Here is a 19048-nt window from a genome sequence, read left to right as displayed (position 1 = left end):
GTTGTCTAGCAAATTTGGAAGCAACACAATGGCCTTATCTTTCTGGATCAAAATCCAGGCCTTTCTTCTTGCAAGATTGGCTTCTTGGAAGAATCTCATTTACAATCTTTTAGATTCAAGGATTCCTATAGAGTAGCGTTCTCTAGCTGGCTTGATCTTCTCTTTTAGCTTTTCTTTTCTCTACTTCTTTGGATCCTTGGCGATCCTTTGTTTTTTTGCCCATATGAGAAAAGGACAGATCCTTTTGGTTTTAATAAAATCTCTCAATTGGGGCCTCCCCTACTGTTTTCGCTTCAAAAAAAGACAATGTAATAATGTACTATGAGGCCCTGGAAGTTTCTTCCATTTATTAAAAGGAAATGACACTCCCACTACTATGCCTAGAAAAAATAGCTTAGAAATTCTTTAAAAAAAAGTGAAACACCCAACCCTTAATCCATCTCCGCGCAATCGCATATTGAAATTCGGTCCTTAATCTATCCTCCGCATGAGGTACCCCTCCCCCTATCAATCAGGTAGGGATCCCTTCAAGTGCACATCGAATGATATATACTTGGTTGAAGGGCACAAAGGTTACACGCATTTCATCTTAGAAAGATGCAAGGTCAAAGAAAGATGGAGACATGTATTCATCGTAGTCACCAACAATGGCGATCACTAGGGAAGATGAGGATCCCCATCACCTGGTGGGCATCCACATTCTGCTTCTGCTCACCACGTCCGACTCAGACTTTGCCTTGACACCACCAGCAGCAGCAAGGGCATCAATCATAACTGGTAAGCATGCTAACCCATTTGAATATAACGAAACAAATTTTGACAAATTGAATTAGTTAGAATGTTGTATCAAGTTAATTTAGGACTTCTGAGAAGTTGATATCAATCTTGCTTAAAGTAAACAAAACATGTTTAGTTTCGTGAATTTTTAGAGAGAGATGATGGAGAAGCGCGCATCACTCTAGAAAATTTGCTAAGGATGGCAACGGGTCAGGTCAAGTGCAGGTTTAGCCAAGACCCGCCCACCACGAAACCTGAAATTCAAAACCCAAGCCGCACCCGAATTACTAATCAGGTTAAAATATGCCCCCGCACCCGAACTTGGTGGAGACCCGAAACCCAGCTAGGACCCATCAGGTCTTACAACAGAATAGCTTATAATGCTTAGTACTATGAAAACAAACACAAATTCTAGCTCATACTGCTTAGTACTACATTGAAGTTTCCCACGACCAAGTCAATACATTAGGACAGCCAAAACAAATAAAATTCTAGTTCATACAAATAATAAAGCAATCCATGGGCAACATGGCGTGGAGCGCAGCTCCGCAGATGGGTTCAAACACAAGAATTTTGCCATGGCTCATCAACTATTCAACCACAGTCGACTCAGCATTATCCTAGCAAAAACGAGCAAAGATAGTTCATCATTTATTCAACTTGTGTAAGTTGTAACTGGTAAGAATGCTCATATGTTGCTAGTAATAATAGCGATGAATATAACGAATTCAATTCTGACAAATTGAATTAGCTGGAATGTGGTATCATGCTGATTAAGGACTTGTGAGAACTTGACATCAATCTTTCTTAAAGTACACATAACATATTAAGTTTTCTAAAATTTCTGAGAGAGACGATGGAGAAGTGCGCCTCACTCTAGCAAATTTGCATACAAATACTCCCTCCGGACATAAATACTTGTCTCTTTAATCAAGATCGGGTCAAACTTTTAGAACTTTGCCTCAATAGCTTCCAGATTATTTAGTTTGGAAATATAAAAATCATATGTATAGATTTGTCTTGAAAAATACTTTCATAATATTATATTTTTATTAGATATCATAACTATATTTTAATAGAAAATAATAGACAAAGTTGAACATTGAAGACCGTGACAAGTTAAAAGCGACGAATATTTATAGCTGGAGGGAGTACTATCAAGTATCAAAGCATGTAAAAGAAGTTATAGTCGAACCAACAATCTAAATCCTGTTTGCATGCTTGCACTACGCAAATCAGTGATGCCGTTCAAATAGGTAACTGGAATGCTATCTGAAAGTACTATGAAGTATCATGCGATCTATCTATCTATACATACATCATTTCAGATAGATACAAAGATATATAGCTTCATTTTAGCCCATCGTTTCAGATGGACATATCATGTTCATTGCATGCTAAATAGTAGTAGGAGGGTAATGTAATGCGCTGCTGCTGAAAAGAAGAAAACTGATCCAGCAACAGCGATCAGCATTTCAGTTTTCTTGTTTCAGTTGGCGCTGACAAATAATTGGGCTGGCAATCATGCACTGCTGCTGGGTGCAGATCACACACTGATCAGTCGTAATAATAAAGGAAATATGCAAAGGCAAGCACGCTTCTTAAATTTGATGAACGCGACCGCACTGACACGTCATCTGCAACAGCATGAAGCTGCTTGCCCCGCCGTGGAGCTATCAACCATCAGGTTAGGTGTCCAGCAGCACATAAAACAATCTGATTGATTCTTGTAGGCAAGATGATATGAAAAAATTGCAAATTTTTCCATTCAAACAAGGTTTGCCTTTTGAAAAAAAAATTGGAGGGGATCTTCAAAATACCCAAGATATAAGCAAAGCTTAGGCAAATTATTGTGGCCAATTTGAGAACTTTGGCCTAGACTATTGTGAAGGCTTCCAGGCCCTTCGTTTTCAAACATAACTTTTGTTTCATAGGATCGAAGGTAGACGATCTGTGGCAACAAAGAATCATCGCGTCGGTGATGAAACTTGGCAAATGCATGCACAAGAGTCATGTACTATGACTCTTGGGGAGCTGTATATATCACAACATACATAGCCACACGTACACTGCACTGGATCCATAACGAATATGCATGCATGCATGCAACGGTGAACAGAGAAACCGGAGGTCGAGAGAGTTATTAGGAGCTAGTTAATCAAGCTGGATAGGTTGACTAGTACTGGTCGGGCCAGAGGAAGGCGCCCATGGCGAATTCCCTCTTGGCGCGGAGGTCGCCGGCGACGGGGAGGCCGTACTCTCGGAGCAGGCAGTCGATGCGCCACTCCGGCATAGCCTCGTAGTCCGCCTTCTTGTACCGCGGGTAGTGCAGCGGCATCCGGAACCCGCCATAGCTGCTGCAGTTGCTGCTGTGCTGCTGCTGCTCCTGCTCGTGGCCGGCTGCGGACGCAGGCTTGCCGGCCTTGTGCAGTCCCACCACGCTAGGACGACCCAAGGACCCCATGGTGCTTGCAGTGCAGGGTTTGTTGCTTGCTTGCTGATGGTTTGTTGGTACGTGCTGGGCTGGGGTATTAATAGGTCGAGCAGAGGTGGCGTTCAGGTCTCAATAACCCAAGGTCAGGATCGACAATAGTCAATAATAGACCAAGACGAATGATTTGTGTTAATTCATATGGCTGCATGATTGTGGACTTTTGGTATTCTCAACATGATTCTAGGAGACGTGAGAGGAAATCAGGAACGCGACGGCAGCATCGATATCTCCTACTCTTGCTGCTCCTGAGATTCAGACTGGCGCGTGGACTCTTTCGTTTCAATCATTCGAGCGCCTATTAACTGCTGAAAATGCAATCTGCGGAGCTAGGGCTAGGAAGAGGCGTGTTACGGCACCGAGCCGCGTGCGGTTCTGAATCGATCTCTCAGCTGCTACCTAGGAAGGAATTCAGATCATCGCTTGCTTGGTTGCCTGCTACTCCTGTATAAGCAACTTGTTCACACAAAGCTCGTGAATCTGGAGTTTTTTTTTTATTTCAGTCTTTTTTAAACTAATATTTTAATAATAGTCTGTGCGCACTTAAATTTTCAGAAACTAACCCTTTTTATAACGCCTAAGTGTCTGACGTGACTCCTCACCATATTTATTGGCGTGATCAAACTAGCCACGCTGATAAAAACCCTGACGTCTTTATATGTGGATTCGACGTGGCAGGCTGAGTCAGACCGAATTGGTTGGCGGGACTCGGATGAACAGTGCTTTCGTAGATAAACAGTGTTTTCAGCGGTTTCAATTGTTCTATCCGCTTCCTCTATTTGAGTAATGGGTTTGCCGTACTCTAAAATTCACGAAACTTTTTCTGTATATCCTATAATTCATGATTAATCCATTTTAAAATGGTTCACCTCAATCTCCTATCTAGGTTTCAAAATAAAAAAAACTCTAAAAATGACTACTTTTAAAAATTCTAGAAATTTTTAAGACCTCAAATAAATTCCCAAAAATCTGAGAAAATTCACTGATATTCCTCTCATATGGTGTAATAATTTCTAAAATTATTTTCAACCCTAGGTTACTTGGTGAAAAAATAAATTCCTTTGCAATGCTCCATTTATATGCATTTTTATCATTTCATACTATTTAGCCTTGTAAACGCCCTCTAAATAATTAGCAATTATGTTTGATTTTCCTCACATAATTGCTAATTATTTAGAGGGTGTTCACATAATTTCTAATTATTTAGAGGGCATTTACAAGGCTAAATAGTATGAAATGATAAAAATGTATTAAATAGAGTATTGCAAAGGAACTCACTTTTTCATCAAGTAACCTAAGGTTGAAAATAATTTTAAAAATTATTACGCCATATGAGAGGAATATTAGTGAATTTTTTCAGATTTTTAGGAATTTATTTGAGACCTTAAAATTGCTAGAATTTCTAAAAGTAGCCATTTTTGAGCTTTTATTTAAAAACCTAGATGTGTATTGAGGTGAATTCTTTTAAAATAGATTCATCATGAATTATAGGATATACAGAAAAATTTTCGTGAATTTTAGAATACGGCAACCTGCTGCTCAAATAGAGAAAGCGGGAGGTAACAATTGCCTCTGAAAACACTGTTCATCCGCGAAAACACTGTTCATCCAAGTCACGCCAACCAATTTGATGTGACTCAGCCTACCACGTTGAACCCATATGTAAAGACGCTGGGGTTTTCACCAGCGTGGCCACTTTGGTCACGCCAATAAATATGACGTGACTACGTTAAGGAGTCATGTCAAATATTTTGGCGTGACAAAAAGAGCTAATTCTGAAAATTTAGATGTCCACGGACTATTATTAAAATATTAGTTTAAAAAGACTAAAATAAAAAAAACTCGAGAATCTGAAGCAATGCAACTATGCAGCACTAGTGCAAATGAACGTCATGGTTACTACTCGTTTACACTGTGTCTCAGTTCAGAGTTCAGCCGCTCTCAACTTGGGATTGTTTCCTCGGTGTTATGTTTTTTTTTTTCAAAAATGTAAGCTTTAGTGACTCGTAACATCAAAAAGATACAACCGTATAAAAGTTTATTCTCGATTTCTACATAGCTCAGATACACACAACCAACAAAAACAAAAGTGAACCAAAATACAGAATACATGTGACATTCTAGGAAAAGAGGAAAAACAATGGCTATGGTGGAGGGGCGTCAATCCGAAGTCTAGACTAAAAATTAAGTTTCTGCTATCATCTATCGATGCTCCTGACCACCCGCTCCAACTACACGCATGCCACTACTACCATCTCTCGATGCTCCTGCCGCTGCGGCACATACCACATACGGAGTCAGTACGTACAAATATAAATAACCTCTAAAGAGAAGATTTTTCTATAATCAAAGACAATGATATTTCTACTATCAAAGACAATGATATTTCTACATAGCCATAACGACTAACAAAACACCGCTACCGCAACAAGTATTTTAGCTTTCTATTGTTTACTTAGACCGTGGAGCTAATTTCCCAACATGTGTGGTACACTACGCGGTGGGTAAAGATTCAAAGTCAACTTGATGATAAATTATGCAGATCAGGCAAAGCAATAATTAAAAAAAAGAGGTGCTTTAATCGTCTCATTTTTGTGATAAAAACAATAATTCTGACTACCTTGCCAATGTCTTTTAATTAAATTATATTTGGTTAGTACCACCCCTTTACGTAGGTACTATAGGAACATTTCAACTTTTTAGTGGTACTTTTAGTTTCTACATTTTCTTGTTCATTATCAAGGTATCAGTATGTATAAGTACAAGATAAAGAGAGTTCACCAAGAATTTTCCAAATTAGTTCAAATTCTAGCGAAATTCATCCCACTATTTTGATAGGTTGATGTTGATAAGACGTGGAAGAGGCTCATTCCATGCTATCAACTTTAGGCATATTAGAACCCACCTAAATGAGACATTCGGTAGGTAAGACTGTAGCACTTTGACAACTATATCATGCTTGTTTCACATTATGTTATACAGACATGGATATTGGTCTCGTAGAGGCGAATTTCCCAACTAGTTATCCTCTGGAACATGATTTGTGTGCCATCTTTGATAGTGAAGGAACCAAAGCGAAACAAATACTGCTTCACCTTCATCAATTTAGCCCAAAAATGAGAGTCTCCTAGTTTCCAATTAACCCGTGATAAAGTTTTTGAGCCTAGATATTTGTTCCATAATAAATCTTGCCAGATCTCCTCTTTAGTCAATAGTTTGAATAGCTGTTTGTTGAGTAGAGAGGTATTTTCAACGTTGAGGTCTTGAATCCCTAACCCGCTATGTTCTTTAGGTTGGCATAGAACCCTCCATTTCGCTAGACTGTACATTTTTTCCTGACTGTCACTTTGCCAGTAAAATTTGGACCGAAAATAGTCAAGTCTTTTAAGTATTACTTGAGGAATTAGGAAGAAAGACATCATGTATGTGGGGAGGCTAATAAGAACTGAGTTAACGAGGATAAGCATGATGCCTGCAGATAGATGCTTGCCCTTCCAACTACTCAGCCTGTTTTCAAAATGTTCCTTCACTCCTTTCCCGTCCATGTTCCTGAGCTTCCGAAAATGAATCGGAATTCCTAGTTAGCGTAGAGGAAGCTCACCCATAATGCATCAAAACAATTTGGCATACTAGTTGACATTATCCTAGGTCGCACCAAAGCATAACAATTCACTTTTGTGAAAATTGATCTTTAGACCAGAAAGCTGCTAAAAAATATAGAGTAAGAGCTTCATATTTCTAGCACTTTTCAAATCATGTTCCATGAAAATGATTGTGTCGTCGGCATACTAAAGAATTTCATACTTTTCATGGAACATGATTTGGAAAAGGCTAGAAATATGAAGCTCTTGCTCTGTGTTCATGGGTTGAGAGCTTCATTTCCGGGGAAGTGTAGCTGTAAAAGTTAATGATAACACCGGTCCATACTTTCAAATAAAAAAGGGTTTACACCAAGGGGACCCGCTCTCTTCGATTCTGTTCAAAATTGTTGCTGACATGCTAGCAGTTCTCATTTAAAATCGTAGGACGGCGTCATAACTAACTGACCCTAGGTTCAAGGGCAAAAATACGATTTTGTACAACATACGTGACCGTATTTGCTGAAATGGACAACTATTTTCCGTATTTACGATTTTAGCACATGTATTCGACGTACGGTGTGCTGAAAATGAATTTTCGGAACACGGTGTACCGTAAAAGTCATTTTCGGCACACCGTGTATTCGGCACACGGTGTGCCGAAAATGACTGTATTCGGCACACCATGTGCCGAATACAACAAAAAGCGTATTTCGGCACATGGTGTGCCGAATACCAACTATATTCGGCACACCGTGCGCCGAAATACATGTTTTCTTCGTGCTCCCCCCATTTATATGATTTGACTGTGTAATTTATGTAGAAGTGGAACGGTGAACGCAGAACATGGCGGTCTTGTATTCAATTTAGACACAACTTGGATTAGGTTGCTCTCTTTGAAGGGATCATCCTTCCCTCCACGCACAACCTGCAAGCAGGCAGTTAATGCTATATCGATCGTTGTATATGTCCATGGGAAGGCAGTAGTAGAATTTCTCGCCATATTGAGATTTCTCGGCAACTTTTTTGGTCTGCACCAAGCACGAATCGCTGGTTATTTAATAAAAACATGTATGAAATGTCGAAAATGATATATACAAATGCTTAATAAGGTAGTGATAAATAAGTTATGTGTCCTAATTAGTTGAAAAAGATTATGTAAACTAAATGTAATTACTTGAACACTGGACCGGTCCTATCATTAACTTTTATAGCTATACTTCCCCAGAAATGAAGATCTCCACCCATGAACACCACTTAGATGAGAAACCCTTCATCCGGAGAGTATGTAGCAAGAAAGGTCACTTGACCTTGTCATAGGCCTTGTCGAAGTCTATTTTAAATATTACCCCATTCATCTTTTTGCGATGAACTTTCTGTATGGTCTCATGCAGAATAACAACCCCTTCTAGGATTCTTTGGCCATGCATAAAAGTTGTTTGAGTGGGGTGATAATCTAGCCTGCCATGCTATTTACGTGGTTAGTGGGTATTTTTGTGAAAATCTTGAAGCTAACATTTAACAGACATATTAGCATATATTGTTGAATGTGACAAGCCTATTTGATATTTGGTAGGGGCCTAATTACCCTAAAGTTGAAGCTATGCAATGGGAGGTTTCTAGAATGCAATTCATGGAACAACGTCATCAAATCCTCCTTGATGACATCCTAAAAATTCGGGACCGAGAGCTTTATTATGCTCCATTTGAAACACTACATCCCACACTTCTTTTTCTATGAGGGGAGCAATAAGGAGATTATTTTCAACGTCAGTACATGAGTAATGTCATCTCTTTGTGATTCTATCATTGAGAAGTGATTAATCTCAGATGGACTAAAAAGACCATTGTAATAATTTGTGATGTATGCCTTTGTTTGCGTCTCGCCCTCGATTGTGCCTTCGTCCTGTTCCAGGCAGAAGATGTGTTGTTTTTATGCTTGCCATTTGCAACCATGTGAAAATATCTCATATTATTATCAGCATGCATGATTGACCTTGGCTCGTTGGTAGCATTTTAACTCCTCTTCTCGGAGAAGTTTGATCAAAACATTCGTTAGACTGATTCTTTAGATTAATCTTGAAATCGGTTACTCGCACCTCGGATGCTTTATCAATGTTGTCAATGATTTTTAGAAGTATGTTCTTTTGTTGTTTTTATTTTTGTCTAGTGTTCACTGCCCAACCTCTGAGATGCCTTCTCAGAGAGCTGAGTTTGTTTGTCCATTTTTTCATGGTCATCCATCCTTTAGACGGTCGGTTCCACATCTCCGCTACATGATATGCAAACCCCTCATGAGTTAACCATCACAACTTGAGCTTGAAAGGTTTGCAATCCCCATGAGAGGTCGTGCCTCCGTTATTGAGTAGAATGGGAGTATGATATGACACCTCAATCCGTTCCAGGGCATGAACAGTGACCAATGGGAATTTCAATTCCCATTATGTAGCCATCAATGTTCGATCGAGCTTCTCAAAAGTGGGGGGTTCGATGGTTGTTGCCCAAGTGTGTTGGCACCCCAATAAACCAATTTCCCTTAGGTCCAAACTATCAATGACATCATTGAATAGGAAATGCCACCAGTTTTGGATCATGTCATTATTTTTCTCCTACCGATACCAAAGGATGTTGAAGTCCCCGCCAATCAACATGGAATGAGGGTTATGACAACATGTATTTACTTAGTTCCTCGAGGAATATGGACCTGAGTTCAACTTAGGTAGGACCATAAACTACCATTAGGCTCCACTTGAACAAATCTGCCTTATTTTGAAGATGGAATTTGACAGAAAATTTCTCATCAAAAATATGCGAGACATCAATAGTAGCCAATTTGACCCCAAGCAAAATACCACCAGACTTACCGCGAGGAGGTAAACAATGCCACATGAGGTCCAATCCACCCGAGAGGCGATTAAGGAACCCTGCATCAACATCATGTTTCCCTATTTTTAAAAGAGCAAGAAAATCCATTTTGTGATCACAAACGCAATTGGCGATATATCATAATTTAGTCAAGTCATCAAGACCTCTGATTTCCATAAAACACCTTCCATTTGACATCGTTAGAATTTTTTATTTTCTTACCCTTTTTTTATGGCCAACTTACATGGCCTTTTTTTCTTTGAGGAATGCAACTTGGACTTACGAGGGGTAACCTTAAGGTCGCAGATTATGCTTCTGAGCTCTACCTCATCCATGTCAACTTACTTCCATGTGGGAGAGGAGAGGGTCGTCCCATGCGGCTTCCATTTCATCCTCATTTGTTGCAGTCGAGTTGTCCCCTTTTATCTTTATTGCAATGATTTACAATTTGTTGTGGTATGATACGATTTGTTAGGATTGATTGTAATATGTATTCGGTCTTATCTCTAGGATTACCTTGCGATTCAAGTCATGTACTCTATATAAATACGCTCACGAGGCTCAATAATACATCCATAATTATTGCAGTATATTCACCATTTTACACTTTCCATCCAGTTGGATTTCTTTTTGCGTTTAAAAGTTGGGTTAATTAAATTCATGCCATTATAAATATCGTGGTTTTGAAATATGCAATTATAGATCTCTTGAAATTATATCGATACCATTACCGTTATAAATTAGGCACATCTCGTAATAGCATGGATCCAATTTCAGGAGATTTGTAATGGCATAAATACAAATTTTAGTAGATTCGTAATGGCATGGATCCAATTTTTAAAAGATTTGTAACGATATGGACTTAATTTCAAGAGATATATAATGGCATGTTTTCAAATACCGAATTTGTAATGATATATTTTTAAACCATGATATTTATAATGGCATAAATCTAATTAACACTTAAAAGTTATAACATGGAACCTACACTGTCTCCCATTCATATTTTACTATTATAGCCATTACTTTTCCTATGCGTGTGCTTCCTTAGTTCATTTTATTTAACGTTTTCGATTTTTCACACCTCGCCTAGATGTAACTTTTACCACTGCTTTTTTCTAGCTTTATATTGATATCTAGAACTCAAATTGTAAGTCAAGAGGTACCTTTTTTAAGAAAGAAAACTAACAGTAATATCCCCGCAACAACAAAAAAAGTTTCCAATATTGCATAGTCTAAACCATTTAATGTGACAAATCTTATTATTTTGATGTGTTATAGCAACTAAATATTTTAAAATTGAGTAAATTTCACATAACTACAGCTATTTGTACATAACTATCATAAAACTAAAACTTCTGAAACGAGTTTTATAAAACTACAAGTACTTATGCCCCTAGTAACACAAAATATATTTTTTACAAAACTACATTTTTTGCGCAAAAATATTTTCACAAAACTATAACTATTTTGCGTAAAATAGTTTTAATTTTGTGCAAAAAATATAGTTTTATGTTCCTAGAAATATAAGTACATGTAGTTTTACAAAACTCATTCTAAGAAGTTATAGTTTTGTGATAATTAGATACAAATAGTTATAGTTTTGTGAAATTTACTGTTTAAAATTTGATAGATTCTAAAACACCTGTTTTAGACCACCAGCCAGCAGCATGCTATTCTTTTGGTTGCTTGATTGCACGATGAAGACACAGAAAGCAGTCACAATAAACTCCGAGTACTTGAGCAAATTGTTGTGGTTGTGAGAACTCATTGTAATGATTGATACTCCGGTTGCTTGAGGTGTTCAATTAGCATAGCTAACTCGTGAATCTTGAAAGGTGTCGCCTGACATTGGCATTTGCGTCTGAAACCAACGGAATGCCTGTTTTGTCCTCCCTGTTTCCTGGACATGTTTTAGGTTGCTTCTCCTGGTGTACTTGACTGCTAGTCTTCTAGATACTACTTATAATTGCTGGAAGGAACATTTATAATCACCTAGGACTACATAGCGCTTTGCTTCAAATTAACGTTTCAGGATCTTTTCTGAGGGAGGAGGTCCTTTTTTTTTCAGAGAGAGAGAGTAGTTTCCTGTTGTTGTTGCCAGGGGCGGATGCAGACCAAAATTATAGGAGGGGCTGAACATACTAGCTAATATAAGTTTAAATATGTCTCATATATAAAATTAGCAAGTTTCATTTTTCAAGGTAATTTCATACGCAAAGATAAAAGATGAAGTGCAAAATACATTAAAGAAGAAGGAATAAAAGATGAATCGGCAATATGTTCGTACCAAATCAATGGATAGCACGTGCGTACACGACGATAGCCTATTAATCTTCATGAGAAGCAATCTGTAAAACAAAAGATAAATTAGTTACAAACAATGACTTTCAAATATGGTGTTCTTTTAAATTAGAAGAGAAATAGAGAATGAAGCATACCACTAAATTATCTTTTGGCACTAACATATGGCGTTCTTTCATGTCTTCAAACTCCTGTATGATTTTTTCATTGCTAATGCTTCTAAATATCTCCTTCTCGGTGTAGCATATCATCAAGTCATTAAGCCATTCATCCCCCATTTTGTTGCGTAAATCTGTCTTTATAAGAGTCATAGCTGAAAAGACTCTCTCAACTGATGCCGTTGCCACTGGAAGTATCAATATTAGCTCAATGAGCCGATAAACCAATGGAAAAGATCTGTTCTTTCCGGTCTCAATCATTTTTTCAGCAATGTTTGGAAGATCTCTACATCCAAGAAATTCTTTACTTCTCCTAATGTTGAGAATGAAGCTTTGAAGTTGATTCCTTAACAACAAACAATCAGCTACTGTAAAATCTTTAGCATAAATCTCAGCAAGTCTCACAAGCTTATCCACATCAAAACTAGAGAAGGAGTTCCTTGGATTAAGAGAAGCCATGCATACTAATAACTCCGAACTAACTTCATTAAAACGATGATTCATCTCTGACAAAATGGCATCAATGGCAGCAATAAAAATCTCAATATGGTAAAAATGCATATTTGTTACCTTTTGCCTTCTACGTGAATACGTCCCTCTAGCATTTACTTCCTTGTCCATTTTTGGCACTTTAATCTCATTTTTGTCACAGAAGGACTTCACTCTTTTGAATAACAACTCCCATCCATTGTCCCGTATATCCTGCAAACGATCTTTCACATCCATAATTAAACTCATTGCTTCAACAATGTCTTGATCCTTCCTTTGCAAAGCACGCGACAAGTCATCTGTAATGCTTAACAAGTCTATCATCAAAAGCATGATGAATACAAAATCAAAGTTTTGCATTTTACCAATTAAACCAAATGCTCCACCATTACACGTCGGCTTAACGGAATCTTGCTTTACAATCTCAAGCACCTCCAAGATAGCTTCCCACATTTGGAAAATACGAAGCAATGTTTTAAGATGTGAACCCCATCTAGTATCTCCAGGTCTAGCTAGGCTACTTTCCTGATTCAGTCCTCTTCCAGTGCTAATCTCACCATTCTCCACCTTTTGTAGCAAAACATCATGATGCTTTACAAGTAAGATATCTTTTCTCATACATGATGCACCCACAGTGTTCACTATTAAAGGAACATAGTTAAAGAAATCTGCAATGACTGGACTAGAAGTTGCAACGGTAACAACCACTAACTGCAACTGATGGACGAAACAATGCACATAGAAAGCATAAGGATTTTCATACCGAATCAATTTTTGCACACTATTAAATTCACCTCTCATATTTGAAGCTCCGTCATAACCCTGCCCTCGAAGCCTAGAAACGGTTAACTTATGACAGGAAAGCATACTAACCAAAGCTTCTTTCAATGCAGCAGCTGTACATCTGTTGACATGTTGAAGTCCAAGAAAACTCTCCATAACCTTTCCTTGATCATTCACAAACCTACACAACCCAATTTATTCTATGTTAGTATACTTAGTAGTACATAAAATCTGAAATTATACAAAAGCAATAAAAATGCAAAGTAAAGTACGGATTACTAGCCTCAAGATCACAGCCATTTGCTCCTTTATTGATACATCTCGAGACTCATCAATAAGCACAGAGAAGTTCCTATCTCCAATCTCATCCATAATCACTGCCGTGACTCGTCGTGCACAAGCTTTTGTAAGATCCTTCTGAATATGATGAGATATCATTTGACACCATGTAGAACCTTTCTCATATGCATCCTTAACATTCTTCTTCTTGTTTTTGTACCAGTCAATCATCTCTCTAAATTTACCCTTATTGATAGAAGTATTAGACTCATTATATCCACGGAAAGCATCACCTTGCTCAATGAGATATCTTGCAACATCTAAAGAAGAAGTCAAGCGAATCTTGTAACGAATTTCATCTTCCTTGCTGGTATTAATAAATTTGTGAGTAACACTTGTTCTTTGGTTCATAAAGTCGTCACACTTCAGCCTTGCATTGTTATGAGTTTTGCAATTACCGTGTCTCTCAAAAGTATGCAAAGCCTTCTTCCAATTGACATAACCAGACTTTGCAAATACATCACTCCCAAATTTTTCAGGCTTTCCTGACTCAAAGAAAAGATAACAATACAAGCAAAAGGCTGCATCCTTTGAGACACTATACTCTAGCCAATCATGCTTCTCAAACCAGATTTTTTGAAAGGATCTCCATTCACCACTTTGCCATCTACGAGGAAATGTATGATTAACCGGTTGAGTTGGACCACTCAAAGCATATGCCCTCTTTACTTGATCTCTAATTTCAAATGCATAGTGATCAATTGGTTTGCGATTCCCTGGATCACCTACTATATCCGAGAAACGAAACTCCACTTTAGACTTCTTTGGTTGACTTGTGCCCTCATCAGTATTACTTGTATTGGCATTGCTTGAACTTGAATAATATGTGAGCAATGTTCTTTTGGACATGTTGTAAATCTACAATTTTATCAAAAATATACCATAAATCACATGCTAAAATATGCATTATAGTTACAGAGACTAAAGATTGTAACTGTGCATGAATACATTTGTAATTCGGTTCTTTGCAGATTAATTCAGAAAAGATGAAATTTTTTAGCTACTCAATTCAAAGAAGCATACATTTCTCATTTTGCTTGTCTATCCAATTCACATAAACATATATTTCTAATTTTTATACCTTCTCAGAATCTCATTTCTCAATTTGAGCCCACGCCAGCCCTTCTCGTTCTCGGCTTCTCCGATTCTCCGTTGGCCTGGCTGTTGCTCGCCTGCTCACCGCGCGCCAACGCCTGCCAGCTGCCGTCCGGCCGCCCCGCCCTGCTCCGCTGCAGCACTGCTCACCGCGCGCGTGCCGGTTGCCACCCCGCCCTGCTCCGCTGCAGGCCTGCAGGCTGCAGCGCTGCTCACCGCGCGCGGTGCGCCCACGCCTGCCGGCTGCCGCCCCGCCCTGCTCTGCTAGTCGCTGCAGCGCTGCTCACCGCGCCAGGCCACTGGCCGCCTGCCCTGGCCCTGCGCTGCGCGCCTGCGCGGCTGCGCCCCTGCTCAGCTACTCTGTCGAATGTCGCTCACCGGCTCACCGTGCGCTCGGCCCGCCTTGCTCCACTACTTGCCGAGTCGCCGACTCGTCGCAGTCGTGCGCGCCGCCGAGGTACTGTTCTGCTCCACGATTTGGGGGTTTAGGGATTTGTCGATTGCCCGATTGTGCTGTGCGCATGTGCGATTGGAAGTTGGGGAACGTCCGAACGTGGGTTGGGCTTTGGCCGCTTTGCCGCTTTGGGTAGCATACTAGCACTTGGGTGGTTGGGCCAGCCCATCCGGGCATCCGGCCATGGCGTTCGGCAGCTCAGCTTCTCCAGGCAGACCAGCCGAGAGCTGAGAGCAGACCATCTGAGGCTCAACTGCTCAGGCGCTCAGCGGACAGCGGGGGCTGACCGTCTTGAAGTCTTCGGGGTGCTCAGGGGGAGGGGGCGTTGAACTGCTGAAGTGCGCCGGGCCGCCAGCCATGTAGGGGGGCTCGAGCCCCCCTTGCTGTCCCGTTAAATCCGCCACTGGTTGTTGCGTTGAGAGATCTTCTTAGGGCAGAGAGAAGTTTCTTGGAATTTTTTTATTTATATATTTTTTCAGAATTAGAAAAAATGTGCGCCTATTTTGAGGCGACGGGTCTAATGTCACGCCAGAGCACTTGTGTCTATGTGGCGTGCCACGTAGACCTATCTCCCGTTGGACAAGAGAATAGATTTGGAAATTTTAAAATAGATACACATTTTTGCAAATTCCAGGAAATACATAAATAAAAAAGTTCAAGTTTCTTGTGACCAACATTTCTGTATATTGGAGGCCCAAAGTTATGGGCTCTAGCTATTTAGCTCAGGCCTTGCTGCTATGAAGGGGCTCAATTCTTGTGGAGGAAGTAAGATGCAAACAAAGGGCCAAACTGTTACAATCTGATCCGCTAAAAAAAGAAGTGTTACAATCTGAACTCTGAAGAACATAGCATACGAATAAAAATGCTTGTGTTGAACAGTGGCTGAGCATGCACAACAAAAACGACCACTGGTGCATGCCTCACATCATTCCGTGCTCTGTATTCCCTGGTTGTTCTCCCTGCATGATTTCATGCCCCTGGCCATATATTAGCTTGGATACTCAAGCTGTTGCAATGATGTCTGGACTGCTCGAAATTGTCGGCAAGGGCTTCTTGGTCTCCAGATTCCTTTTCTGTTTGAGCGCAAGCATCACAGGCACTTGTCCGGATTCCTTTGCCAGGTGCAGTGCGTTGAAGAACCTTGTTGACAATTTCACTCCTGCTACTACATGCTCTTGCTCTTTCTCCTACATAGGATCCTGCATTATTCTTACTTATTCCTGCTCTGCAAAATGTCCGGGACAGGGGTATTGCGTTGCCCTTACAAAGTTCTATGATCTTGTTCAAGTTTGCACTAAACTCTGAGGATTTGGATTCCGATCCCCCTTTCCAAACAACCTTTTTACTGAGCTGAAAAATGATACAATATCGAGGCCGATAAATACGGTTACTAGCATAGCATCTTTGTTTGTTTGTTCATAAACAGAGTAGGATTGTCCAAGAGAAGGAAAAAAAGAAAAACAGAGTAGGGAAGGAGCATGCAACAACACTTCCCAAGCAGACAAGCATAGAGCCCAAAGGAAACCAGTTAGGACATGCATGTGACAAAGGGGGCACATGATCGAAATGCCCAACTCAAGCAAGCACCCCCTTGCTTGCATGCATCCAAAGATCCTTCTTGGTTACCTTGCCCTTGCCCATGAAATTAACCACACAGGCAGCAACCACAGGGGCGGATCCAGGACCCATGCTGGGCGGCTGCAGCACGGGCTCAGCCCAGGAAGCCCAGAGGAAAATTTAGAAAAAAAAAATACATTATTTTAGCTCACAAGCTCAGAAAGCTCAGTAGAAAAAAAGTGAAAATCCAAAAAACATGCATCATTTTAGCTCATAAACTATAAATTTGGTCCAATAGCAAGAGACCCAGCATCCCCTTGGCATTGGGCTGGATCCGCCCCTAAGCAACGACACACAAAGGGCACCCATTCCCCAGTTCAATTGTTGCAAACACCATTGGTTCACTGACACTGCACATTCTTGTATTGCTGTGGTAGATTAGTAAAAATATATATTATATATTTTTTTAATGAACGAATAAAGATTATCTCAGCTTCTTCAGGTGCCTCCTTGTGTTAGGGATTAGATAGATTAGTTAGAGATAAGATCTATTAGTTAGTTTTAGATATAAGATTTATTAATTTAGATTGTTAAGGCCGGCTATTGTATAAAAGAGAGCTTAGCATCTATTGTAATCAAGTAAGAAGAATAAATATAGTTCTTAGTCTCCTTCTCTAGTCTTTTCTAATATGGTGTCTTCCTAACCTATGGTCTAATCTCTCCTCTGGCAGCTGATATCGTTCGGCTATCATCCCGTGGTAGAGCTTGCCTAGTTAGCACACGAGAGAGGGAAAACAGATTGGGATTCAGCAAGAGAAGAATAGAAAGGACAGAGGCAGAACAAAGAGAGAAGGGAGAAACAACCAAGGCGTAGAGAGATAGATAAAGGAGAGACTTTTTTGTTACTTCCTAATACACGATGCTTAATGCCAGCTATATATAGCCGGCCACCTAATCCTATCCAACTAACAAATCCAATTATAATCCAACTAGCTAACAAACCAAATCTTAAACAACATAGCGGCTAAGACTAACCGAGTTGGATTCTATCTGAACCTAAACTAATCTACCGCCCATAATATCACTCCCACCCTTGACAAACAACTCATCCTTGAGCTGAAACGCATCATACAACATCATTTGGCCCATCGCCTCCGTCGTCGACGTACACGAACGATGAGCTGTTGAACGCCAACATGGCCTTGTTGTTGGCGATGTTGGATACTTTGCTCGTTGCCTACCTCATTGCATCTACACGCACTGCACTCTCCTCCGATGAGCAAAGGAACATCGCCGTCATGGGCGACATTGAGACAGACATCGACAACATAGCAGCATGAGATGAAGGCGATGTCACTACCATGACGGACATGAACGGTGTCACAGACGTCATCGTGGAAAGAGACGACAGCGATACAACAGTCGTGACAGCGTCCACTCCCAGAGCAATGGCATCGCTGTAATCACCAATATAGGCTGCCGCAACAGCTTCGACTCCAAGGGTGGTGAGAAGCCCATCTGTTGTCACCATGAGAGTCGACACCTTGAGCTTGTCAACCTCAGCATCCATAGCTCCAACGGCAATTGAAGACATGTTCGTCACCTTCACCAAAAATTTTGTTTTGAGAGGGATTACTGGGACGGTTGTCGCCAGCGACGAAGTAGCTGCAATGGATGACATGCCACTGAGCATAGCGACCACCTGATTAGCCGTTTCTAGCAAACACTTTTCCACCATCAAGAGACACGATGATATAGCGGTGAACTACTTTTGCATGTCTTTCTTCATATTGGCCACCAGCTTGGTCAGGGCCTCGATGGCCTGAGAGCTGGGACACTCCCTAGCGTCGGAACCTGATATCTTTGATACCAAATTGGTATAGCCTGGCTAGTTAGCGCGGGAGAGAGAGGAAACAGATAGGGATACGTAGGGGAGCAGCAAGATCAGCAAGTGGTTTCGATAGGAGAAGAATAGAATAGCAGAAAGGACACAAGCAGAACACAAAGAGAAGAGAGAAACCGCTGAGAGATAGAGAGGTAGATAAAGGAGGAACTTCTTTGTTGCTTAATGATACACGATGCCTAATACCATCTATATATAGCCGGCCACCTAATCCTATCCAGCTAACAAACCTGCTAACCCATCCAATCCTAATCT

General features: G+C 40.2%; 2 protein-coding genes across 2 annotated transcripts; both read right to left on the bottom strand.

Moving 5' to 3' along the window:
* Positions 1–2605: 2605 nt before the first annotated feature.
* On the bottom strand, positions 2606–3276 carry LOC133917446 (uncharacterized). The gene has a single exon (XM_062361348.1). It carries the CDS (start codon positions 3239–3241, stop codon positions 2954–2956), a length of 288 nt encoding a protein of 95 aa, XP_062217332.1. The 5' UTR covers positions 3242–3276; the 3' UTR covers positions 2606–2953.
* An 8765-nt stretch (positions 3277–12041) lies between these two features.
* Positions 12042–13955, bottom strand: LOC133917813 (uncharacterized). Its single transcript, XM_062361656.1, has 4 exons — positions 13729–13955; positions 13536–13626; positions 12153–13379; positions 12042–12062 (listed from the first exon to the last, which is right to left on the bottom strand). Exons 1-4 carry the CDS (start codon positions 13953–13955, stop codon positions 12042–12044), a joined length of 1566 nt encoding a protein of 521 aa, XP_062217640.1.
* Positions 13956–19048: the final 5093 nt, after the last annotated feature.

Source organism: Phragmites australis, chromosome 5 (genome assembly GCF_958298935.1).
Source record: "Phragmites australis chromosome 5, lpPhrAust1.1, whole genome shotgun sequence".
Lineage (NCBI taxonomy): Eukaryota > Viridiplantae > Streptophyta > Magnoliopsida > Poales > Poaceae > Phragmites > Phragmites australis.
The sequence above is the reverse complement of the archived record's forward strand: the minus strand, read 5'-3'. Positions and strand labels throughout refer to the sequence as shown.

Bases quoted from the DNA above. Each gene is read 5' to 3' on its own strand.
- LOC133917446 (XM_062361348.1), bottom strand. From the start codon at position 3,241: ATGGGGTCCTTGGGTCGTCCTAGCGTGGTGGGACTGCACAAGGCCGGC.
- LOC133917813 (XM_062361656.1), bottom strand. From the start codon at position 13,955: ATGATTGACTGGTACAAAAACAAGAAGAAGAATGTTAAGGATGCATAT. The intron at 13,627-13,728 runs GCTAGTAATCCG...TGGGTTGTGTAG, and splicing joins CAAATGGCTGTGATCTTGAG to GTTTGTGAATGATCAAGGAA. The intron at 13,380-13,535 runs GTTAGTATGCTT...TTCGTCCATCAG, and splicing joins CTGCATTGAAAGAAGCTTTG to TTGCAGTTAGTGGTTGTTAC.